The sequence below is a fragment of the Pholcus phalangioides genome, unplaced genomic scaffold (genome assembly GCF_987345545.1).
Source record: "Pholcus phalangioides strain wild (caught in Gottingen) unplaced genomic scaffold, Ppha-v1.0 ptg000039l_1, whole genome shotgun sequence".
In the NCBI taxonomy this organism is placed as follows: Eukaryota; Metazoa; Arthropoda; class Arachnida; order Araneae; family Pholcidae; genus Pholcus; species Pholcus phalangioides.
In genome coordinates this window covers 1,719,471-1,730,872 of record NW_028301625.1, presented here as the reverse complement: position 1 = coordinate 1,730,872, position 11,402 = coordinate 1,719,471, and the positions used below count along the sequence as shown (strand labels likewise).

Genomic DNA, 11,402 nt, shown 5'->3' with positions numbered 1-11,402 from the left:
TTACGTCGTGAATTCCGGTGGTCATCCATCATAGCTAACGTTAGCAAACCTGTCATAAGTGCTGATTTCTTAAAACATTATGGACTGTTATACAAATACAACGCCACAACAGACAAAATGCCCAACGAGGTGGCTGATAAAAAGATGCCCATAAATAGATTTGAAAAATTCTTGCATCAGGGATGCTCTTTTTAACGGGATTATCTAGAAAATGCTATACACTATCAACACACACACACAGTCCAGAGATGAGCGTTACACTCATAGCCACTGATGGAAAGTTTAAGGACATTTTCTACAAATACAAAGAAATCCTCTGTCCATATCCATCCTCACCTAATGCGAAACACAACACAGTACACCGAATCATTACAAAGGGACAACGAGCTTGCTCTCGCCCCCGGCGTTTAAATCCCAAGCAACTAGAAGTCGCAGAAATTTCTGATTATGCTTGAACAAGGAATTTGAAGACCAGGCAAATCTAATTGGTCTAATCCTCTTCATATGGTCCCAAAACCCAATCAAGATTTCCGTCCTACGGGCGACTATCGTGCTTTCCATAACACAAACAAACACAAAAGGACCGCTATCCACTACCTCACATCCCTCACTCCTTTCACGGGCCCTTTTATAGTGAATTTGTAGCGTGAAAAGACAAAAAATGATAAGAACTATCCCTGACCCCAGGGCTGGAGCCCTATCAGCCCCACGCGTGTGGAGGCCATGCCAAAAGCATTCAAGTGCTTAGGGCCTTCGTTAATCCAGCCCTGTGTGTCGCAATGGCGAAAGACTATCTCCGTACGAACTGAATCTAAATTTTGTTAAGTCACTGTCAACTTTAACCTTTAATAATAAGCTATAATTTTGTGGATGAAAAAATTATGATAGAATTATCCCTACAGTGCATACTTTTGCAGATCGGCAACATCTACTTTAAACATGTTTCTTTTCCCGTTGCCAATTGGCAACTTCATGTTTGAAACATTCATTATTCCCATTTCTCATTTTCTTTCGAAAGCCATTCATGGATGGCAGTAAAACTCCTCAACTAAGAAAAGAAATGTAAATATTCTGTAACCTGTCAAAAAATAAAATCGTGCACACTGTAGGGTCGAAATGATTTATTTGCATTTCTTTTTTTTTTACGTTAAAGTTTGCAACCCAATTTTTTTTTTCTTTCTATAGTTTGAATCACAAAGACGGTAGATGTGCATTTGAAAAGTATAATAATACTTCAATACATCTTTTTTATCCGAGAATGACGTCACTCTTCACTATCCATACAAAGGTTTTTAACAGCTGGCTGATGTGAAGATATATTTTTGGAAAGGCAAAAAGAGAGTTCAACCGAACCCACGTCCTTTCACTTTCCAGGTGAACGTCCTAGACCACTAGACTACAGAGGCAACGAATATCTCAGTCTTTCCTTGGAGCTCGTGTGCACTGAACGAGACCGTACATGGACGGTTGGACACAATTCAGGCTAAAGCTCACAATTGCTGACGATGCCACCAGACGGCGACTTATCCGAGGATGACGTCACTCTCCGCTATCCGTACGAAGTGCATAAAATAACAAAGTGGTACAGAAAGTCTGTAAATAATTGAAATGTATTCAAGAAAAATAGATTGACATGGCGCATATCGTAATGAATATTTATATTTATTCTCATAGGCGTTATAACATGATTTTTAAATTATGCAAATTATCTTCGTTCTCGATTTTTGTGAAGATTATAAATTGAAATGCGAATTATAAAAACAAATATTGCCCACTTTGGGAAACACTGGCCTAAATACTCAAAAGCGCATTTTTTTTGGTGGTACTAACAAAGCGATTCAGAAAAGATGCCAACAGCAACAGACATTTCAAGGCATGTGATGATAATGTTGCCTCTCGATATAACAATAATCCCTCGATACGATATTTTTTCTTGGTCCGCAATCGTTATATCGAGGTTTCACTGCATTTCATTCAGCTATTGTTTATTTGTCTTGGTGTGATTAGTCATACGGTATTTTGTCAAAAAATGTTTCGGCCCGGGCTCCAGAACTCGATAAGTAAAATATGGCTCTCGGAGTGTACTTGTTTCGGTTTGAATCATTATTGGTCTATTTTTTAACCTTTCTTTTCCTCCTGCTGCATCGTGTGGAAGCCTCCTTTCCCAAGGGTCACGTTCAAATAAAAGAAGAGATGCTTCTGAGTTTTCCGACAGCGGGAACAAGAAAGGACCAAAGCACCTCCCATGGCCCCCCACATCCTGAAGCGGGGGCCCTTAGGCTGGGATCTTTTGTGGGTCCTCCGGTCAGACTTTTCACGGGTCCCTTCTATAGTTAATTTATTGCGTGAAAAAGCAAAAAATGATGATGAGAACTGTCCCGGGCCCTGTCAGCCCCCCCCCCCCCTTGTTGGGGGCCACGGCACCTCCACCCCACATCGTCTCCAGATGCCATCCAGAGATGCATGCCTTCGGGCAGCTACGATTGGCACCGAGAGAGAATGATAATTGGAGATCGAGTGTCGTTGTTGACCGTGATAAAAATACTAGAAATTGTTACAAAAAAAGAAAGTCAAGAACAAGTCGATTGCGATTTTAAAAGAAAGTATTGAAATAAAATTTTGAGCACATTTTTTTCTATAAACTTTTTTGGAGCAATTTTTTTAACCATAAAAATTGTTTTTCCGAGCCAAATATGGGAAACGTATCCATGGTTTTTTTTTGGGGGGGGGGGCTGAACCGGTCCTTCAAAATTATTGGAGACGGCTTGGGCTTGTGGGCCGGATGTCAGTTTACGTCTATATCTTCAGAGGAAAAATATTTAACCACTAGTCACGTTGACCGAGTTTCCCACTTGGGTTGAATACCAAATTTTAACGCTCATTTGTTCAGCGGAAAAATTACATCTGTTCACTTCAAACGTCGTGGTCAGAAAAGTCGGAGACTCACAGCTTCATTCTGACCATGACGTTTGAAGTGAACAGACGTACTTTTCCTTCCGCTGAGCAACCGAGCGTTAAAATTTGGTATTCAACCCAAGTGGGAAACTCGGTCAGCGTGACTAGTGGTTAAATATTTTTCCTCTGACGACGACACCTATTGGTGTCGAAATGCATTAGGATTTTTGTATTTTCGTGTATTTGCCTTATATTCGTTAGTGTCTTCTTAATATATAATTTATAAGCTGCGAAAAATATCTTCATCCACGATTTTCATTGACGGAAAAAACGGGACATTTTTAAAAAAATAAGTGAGAATGGCCACAAGATTAGGGAACATTACGAGATCATGAGGTAAAATCTAAGAGGAGAAATGGAGTTTATATTACTTATATTTCTTCTCGTTGGGTAAAATACTGTCATATGGTCACATCACGTATTTTATATTCAATGAAATTTCTTTGAAAATGAGAAAAACCGAAAAACTTCCTATTAAAATGTCGGGACGGGGCAAAATTCTTGAAAATACCCTTAAAATATGGCTATTAATAATTTAATCTCTCAGTTTTTAATGTTTTAGTTTTAACTGTTTGGCAATACCTTTTGCGTCGCGGGAAAACCTTTACCAGGTGTAAACGATATTGAAGTAATTTCAATGGGTAGATATCGTTTCGAAACTTATGAAGAATACGGTGAAATCGTTCATGTCCATTAGAAAAATATTTTAATGAGGCAGTAATTAGTTGCTACAGGTATTAGCAATAGAATTATTCAATTAATTTCTATTTAGTTTTAAGTTATTACTGTTGCGAAGCAAAGCATTCTAACGGTTCTACCAAGGATCACTGACATGACACTATTAAAACTACTTTTCACATTTTTTTTCAGTATAGTGATTTAAAAAACGTCAACAAAAAATAATAAATGAAAAAAAAAGTGTGAAAATTAAAATAACACTTTTTTTTTTCTAATTTAGTGATTTGTTGAAAATAAAACAAATTTAATATATAAAATTAATTGTAATTACTAATTTAATTATTAGTAAGTTAGTATTATCTACAAATTAATTTACCATGAAATTTCCAATTTTCATGTTTCGAAACACATCTGCATGTGTGATTGAAAAATTATTGCAAAACTTTTTTTAAGAGGATAAAAACTGGTCACCAATTGTCATTAGTGTTAAATCTTGTGGGAGAAATAATTTATTCAGATCAGAGACTCAAGCACTTTGACATTTCTCACTGACAGTTGTGTGTAGTCAAACCTTCTGAAGTGGATAAATCTACTGAATGTATAATTTTTTTTCTAGTCCTGACCAATTTCCACAGAAAAATTAGATTAGTGAATATTATTTTGTTGAATGAAACTGCTTAATTAAATACTCATTTTCAGTCTAAAATATTCAAAGTGATGTAAAAACATCTCAGTGGCGGATACTTTTCTATTCATTTTCTTGTCCACCTGTTTTGCAACACATGTAAATACAGTTGATATTCACTATTACGATTCCCATTGTTTTTTTTCCACGGGAAAAGAACGTTATATTCTTGAGTTATTTTATATCAAACTGCTAAAAAAACTGTCATTTATATGGCATGTCATCATGAAGGATATAAAAATTATGTCCTCAACCTGCATTGTGATAATGATTCTTCAACAACCATATTAGGCCCATAGGCAGAGATGGACTTGGAAGTCTGGGGGGGGGGGACACGGTCCTTATTTCTGGGGAGACACGATGGTGATGACGAAATTCATATATGCATATATACATTAGATCAGTCAACTTCACCTTTGACGCTGGGGGGCAATGTCTCCCATGCCCCCTCTCCCGTATCTCCGTCCATGATTAGGCCGTTAAATATAGAACAAAAAAAATCTATACAATAAGATTTGAAAACAGGTGGGATATTTTTCAGAGCTAAACAATTAAACAGAGGATATTCTAGTTTGGACTTTTTATTATTGTTTTACTTTGGATGTAAAAAAAGTCTTTCATAGAAGCTGCATCAAAGTCTCGCAAAATTCATCCCATGGAAAATAATCCTGATTGCTGTTTGAAATTATCATTACACTATTAAAAATAGAAAAATGCAAAATTATGAATAATTTTATTTCATTCTTTATAACAATGGTTCTTGAATTGAAATGTGAATTACCGCTCTCCCACGGGGTGTCACTTCAAGCTGAGGATATTGATGTGTCCATACTCAGTTGCTAGAAGGAACCAGACATTATCCAAGTATGATTATTTTTTCATGACACATCAAGCATATGATTACAGAGCAAATGAGCCACAGGTCACTGCTTGAAAAGGTTGAGCACCAGTGTAGTAAAAATCTGAATACAGGGTGATTCAGAAAAGATGGGAAAAACTTTAAGAGGTGGTAGTACACATAAAAACAAAAAATTTTCTTCAAAGAATGCATGGTCTAAAATTAAATGTGAATGTGCTACAGGATGCAACATAGTAAAACCGAGGATATGAGGAGCTTGTGTGCTTGTAGTTGGCTGATCTGTCACCATCTCCAAAATCTTGTCTTCCACACCTGCTGTTCTGGCAGTTCTTGTACGACCTGCATGAGACTGGGAAGCAAGAAAGGATCATGTTTTGCACAGCTGCTGATGCAAGGGCGCAAATTTTTTCAAATTGGGCAAACACCTGTGGGGAAAACGCTCACCTTCGTGCTGCCTCTATGGTGCTTCTTTTTACAGCTCCATAAATAAGATGCATGTCTGCTTTTTCAGCATTACTAAAGTGCACCATTATACCGTATATTACAACTGTTAGAATGGTTGCATGCTGGAATAGCTTCTCAGTACTGGCATCTGCACCTTTTATTCACTGTGACGCAGATTTGCATATGGTTTCTTCTTTTTTCCCAGGTTACATTTGCATGCATGGTGTTCTTTTTCTCCAGATGAATTTCAACTGGAATGCTGTTTTAACGGTTGCGTAGCAGCAGTTTCGAAACGTGCTAGCGCATTTGCGTTTCATGTTGGACTATGCTTTCTTTGATGACAATTGTTTGTATTGGTGTGTACTGTCACCTCTAAGTTTTTACCATCTTTTCTGAATCACCCTGTATAAGCATAACCAACACCATTTGCGGAATTGCTGTGAGTAGTTGACTTATTAACGTAGAGGTGTGTCTGGGTTTCATGTGATTAGTTGACAGATATATTCTTCTACATTCTGTGTAAGTGAACCACTTTTTTGATTGCTACAAACTTTTTGCTTCAATCTTACCAAATACCCAGGTTACTTTATTCAGGCACGGAATATTTGGCACTCACTAACATTATAAACAACGACCTCATCAAAATTAGAAATTGGTTTCAATGCAATGATTTACAAATAAATGTAACAAAAAGTAAATTTATAAATTTTTCTCTTCAATCCATTCCTCAAATCAACCATAATATAACTTTCCATGTATGTTCACACTTCACCTCGTGCACGTGCCAATGTCTTGAACAAGTAACATCCATTAAATACCTTGGCGTTCATATTGACCAAAATTTGAAATGGAAATCGCATATTAAATACCTTCAAACTCAGCTCCGTTTCATTTTATATAAGCTCTATCATCTGAAACCATACATTAATAACCATTTCCTTATAACATTCTATTATTCAATGTTTCATTCATATTTAATGTATTGTCTCTCAGTTTGGGGAGGAGATTATCTAACTAATATTAAGCCTATTATTTCTCTCCAAAATAAAGGTATCAGATGCATCACTAATGATTATGTTACCCCTCTAATTGATCAATTTCATCGATTAAGAATTCTCCCAGTGCGTTACCTCTACTTTTATAAATCCTTATTAATAATAAAAAAACACCAATACTCCTTACCTCTTAACGTATCCCGTACTTCTGCTCGTCTAAATGTCATCTACTCACTGCCATTAGTTCATAAAAATATTCTTAAAAAACACTTTTGCTTTCTGATTCCAAAATTCTATAATAATCTACCCAGAGAAATCACTGACACTACTGCATTTACTTCCTTTAAAAAACGCCTCAAACTTTACCTACTCGAACTCATTAACATTGAGTCCCATTTCTGATTACATCCTCTAACATTATGCTTAATTAAATCATATCTTTAAATCACCTCCCATAATCCTGTACAAATTCATGTGTTGGCTCCATATTTATTATGTATATCGTTAACATGATATTCATATTTTTTTTTTCTTTTGTATATTTTGGGTAAATATTAAGTCTATATTAAGAACTCATGTTGATATTATTCATATGTAATTTTTATAGCACCTCCGCCGTTGCATGAGAATATTCCTTATTGTTTATATTGCAATTTTTAACATATTCATTTTTTGTTAATTATACTATTTTTATATGTAACTACTACCTTTTTTTACTAATATCACTGTACTATATTTTTTAAACCTATTCATTGTAACAACCAGTATGGGACATCTGTCTCCTTGGTTGCCAATAATATAATATAACATGTATTCACACAAATTTTAAAATAAATTTGAATTGAATTGAAAAAAAAAAATTGAATCCTTAAAATGGCAAACATGTTTGTTTTTGTTGCATGCATTACTTATGCACCCCAAAGTAGAATATTGCAAAAAACTGTAGAAAAGTCAGAAACAAAAAAGTCGCAGAATGATCTTGGGAAGAATTTTAAGAAAAGAGCTCTGTGTAGGAAATATTACATTGAAAGAGAAAAAGATGCCCATAACAAATATGGATGTCGTATACTTCAAAAATACAGCAAAATTACAAGAACTAGAAACAATATGTATACATGATTAAATATATTTATGGTTGTCTTATTCTAGGTATAGATAGCTGCTCAAAAAAGTTATAGCTTTCCTAAGGGTGGGTTTGAACCCAGGCCTCTGAACACTTTCCATCTCTGGCTCCACGACTTACCAACCCACCACGAGATCCCTAAATTATTAATAATTATTATCTCTTAAATTATTAATATTCAAGGATTTAAATCATTGTTTCAGGCAAGACTCTCTGACCTCACTACGTGCGTCTGACAAAAGATCAGTGCCAGACGACCAAAAAGGGTAAAAATGACGACCTCTTCAAACACTCCTCCAAAAACTGGTTTCTTCTCCAAAGTGAGCTTGATGACAGCCATTGGCAAAAATGCTATACAACAAGGACATTTATTCCATTTTTAGTGCAGTCGAATCCCGTTATAACACTCCAAGAGACCACAGAAATCATTTTGTTGTAAAGGAATTCCAGGTTTTTTAAAAATGTTTCTATGTAAACTTATCTGGGTTATTAGAAAACTGTTCATTAAAACAAGATTTTTTCAATATAAAGTTATTCGTTGAAACAGGATTCGACTGTATAAGTAAACAATACTGTTATACAAAATGTTTCACTCCTTCTCTGCTTCTTATAAAAACCAAACTATTGGTCATAATAAAATTCACTGTAGACACACATTGGTATATGAGAAGTATTTCAATGTCACATCAAGTGTTGGATGTGGTCATAGCATCAATGCAAAGCTGCATACCTTTCCATGTTACAGAAGGTAGCCACCAACTTGTCAGAAGTCATAATATCAATTTCCAACTGAATGCTGTCTTGCAATTTCATGATACTCCCTTGAATTTTGAGGAATCCTTCACTACAAATGGTTTTATCTAAGTGGAGTTTTGAATTCCCAAAATACCTAGCTTTAGGCTATTGCAAATCCCCACAGTGTGTATGAAACACTTTCAAATAAAAAAATAAAGTGCAGTTTATCAAGGTAGTGCAAGTAAGGCAGCATTCGATAGGAAATTCATATGCTGTGATTCCAGATGTGTTGACGGCTACCTTTTGTAACATCAAGAGGCAAGGGCATGCACTGATAGTGAGAGTGACCACTTCTAACACTTGCTATAATGTACGCACACTTTTTATATACCAAGAGAGAATGAGTGAAACACACTCAATATAGTTTAATTTCAATGTTCAGTTTTTACTGTTTTGAATAAAACATTTCCAAAATTGGGAAATGTGATTTGTCAATGCAGACTCATAAGTGATTTCACATAATATATATATTTTCAGCCAGAGAAATGGCAAGTTGTAAATCGGAATGCAAATCTCCTGTAAAGTCAAAGTCCAAATGCATTCCCAGAAGAACAACTGACAGCAGGTAGTCTATATGTTATTCTATTTTTCAAGCTAATTTCAAAATATAATAGAACATAATAAAGAATTATTGAATGTATAAGGGAGGGTTTTTTTTTGTCAGTCACTTCATACAGGCAATAGGTTTTTTTATGTGATATGCCACAGTTTGTCTGTACATGTTACATCACTTTTTCAAAACACATGTTATAATCATTGTATAAAATTTATTTTGTCTTATTTTTTGATTGAGAGATGTGATGTAACACTCACCTTTTGAATGAACTTTTTTTCCAGTTTTATTTTCTGTTTCGGCCTATAACTAATTTTTTAAAATTATTTTTCAGTTTCTGGAAAAATAGGTATTTACGTTATTGTATGATATTTTTTGAAATTAATTAAACTGAAAAGTGTTTTTTTTTTCAGTATGGCATAAAAACTGTTTTTTTAACTTTTTCAGTTAATACAGTGACTTAAGAGTGACTTTTAATTGTAAATCAAGTAATTAATGGTGATTTTCACTTAAAAAATTAATCACTTTATAATTTCCTCTTGTTTTAGAGATGAGAGTGTTTATTTTGATATTCAAGACAACCAAGTGCCAATCATCTATTCCTCTGAATATGATATTCACTTTCTTGGAATGGAAAAACTACATCCATTTGATTCAGGGAAATGGGGTAGAGTATTTTCTTACCTTGAAGGTATGTATAAAAAAAATTTTTAGTTTATGTTAGCTATATAATTGTGTGTGATTATACACACACACAGTAATATGTATTCTTCGCATTTCTGTTTTTTCCTTGCACATAAAATTTATAGTAATTTAATATAGTTATAGTAATATAAATTTTAATCTGTGCCAGAACTTCCTTGCTGCATAGGAAAAAGTACTGGCTTTATATATTATTATTATTATAAATTATATAGTACCCTATTATTTTCTAAATAGTAGGTAGAAACAGACTGTTTTAAGACACAGACTGTGTGGAAATATGGGATGAATACATCAAAACCAGTCGTTTTAATAATTTTTGCAATAATTAAAGTATTTTTAAATGTTTACCCAACTGATTTTATCCCCCTAAATGATTAAAGGTTGTTACAAAAAAATTCATGCTAGAACCATGTGACTTCCAAGCAGCTACAATATTTACATAATAATTGTCCATGACACTCAACTAGTTGCATCATAAATAAGAGTAGTGCATGTTTTGCTATCATATAACTCAGTGGTTTTCAACCTTACAATGCTGGAATACCAGCAAAATATTAAAAAAAAACCAAGGAAAAATAAGAAAGACCAGCAAAGCAAAAAAGATTGTCCTACCTTTTTATTTTTAGGAATTATTTATTCTTAAATTGTTCATTACCAACAATCATAATTTTAAATATTAAAACTTTTATATCCACATCTGCATTTTTCTTCTGAATTTAAAATAATAGATATTGTTCGTAATCTTCCCCCCAACTATGTTTGCATTGTTGGTGGTTTAATTTTGGTATTCTGAACCTAAAAAGCTATGGTCCGATAAAAAAAAATCTTTTCCAGATGCTTACATATGGATTAAATGCTAAATTGTGTGTGTGTGATTTCTCTAACAATCCAAAAAATCCCATCAATATTACTCCTGCTTTTACAGCTGTCATAAACATGGAAGATGGTTTCAAAAGTATGTTTCATAACTGTTTGATGAAATATATCAGACTAGCATGGCCAACATTAGTAATATGGTGGAAGGGTTTTGTGCTGTTCAGCAATTGTGAATGAGTACATGATCTCAATGTTTTACCTACAAAAGTGATGAGAAAAATATTGAGTTTAAGAAATCGTTTGCTACGGCATAATGTCCCAAGATCCTTCCATGATAATTTTTAGAAACTTCTTGACCCTGTGCACTCCAAGCATTGACTCAAGTTGTTTGAACAAATTGACAAAAATAGACATAATGACCATTTTTGAGACATATTATGATTTACAGAAAACATTTTCATTAACGTCAGGCAACAACTTGGGTAGGGGCTATTGCTATTAAAAGCTATTGTGAATTTTCTTTCCGAATTTCATCGTCATCTCTGCTTGGTATCCAATCTTTAGTAATCTGTATAAAAAGTGGAGAATTTTATTTGAACACTATTTCACCATCTAGGGGCTATTGAGGGCTATTAGCTGAATTAGGAGGTTGCCCATGTGCAGTTCCATTCAGTGCACATATATGCTCTAAAGGAAAAAGTCAATCCTCTATAGCTATTAGGTAGAGCACTCAGACTGCGAGGGGATGAGTGGTTTGATCTCCAGCAGAGGCATGTGAATTTTCTTTCTGAATT

The 11,402-nt window shown here is 34.4% G+C and overlaps 1 protein-coding gene across 1 annotated transcript in view; it reads left to right on the top strand.

Moving 5' to 3' along the window:
• The first annotated feature begins 3,552 nt into the window (after nucleotides 1–3,552).
• Nucleotides 3,553–11,402, top strand: part of HDAC11 (Histone deacetylase 11) — an 80,057-nt gene continuing 72,207 nt past the window's right edge. The window contains exons 1-3 of the mRNA XM_089254043.1: nucleotides 3,553–3,689; nucleotides 9,012–9,099; nucleotides 9,636–9,778. Coding sequence (XP_089110169.1) covers nucleotides 9,020–9,099; nucleotides 9,636–9,778 — 223 coding nt within the window. The 5' untranslated portion in view covers nucleotides 3,553–3,689; nucleotides 9,012–9,019. The remainder of the gene's footprint in view (nucleotides 3,690–9,011; nucleotides 9,100–9,635; nucleotides 9,779–11,402) is intronic.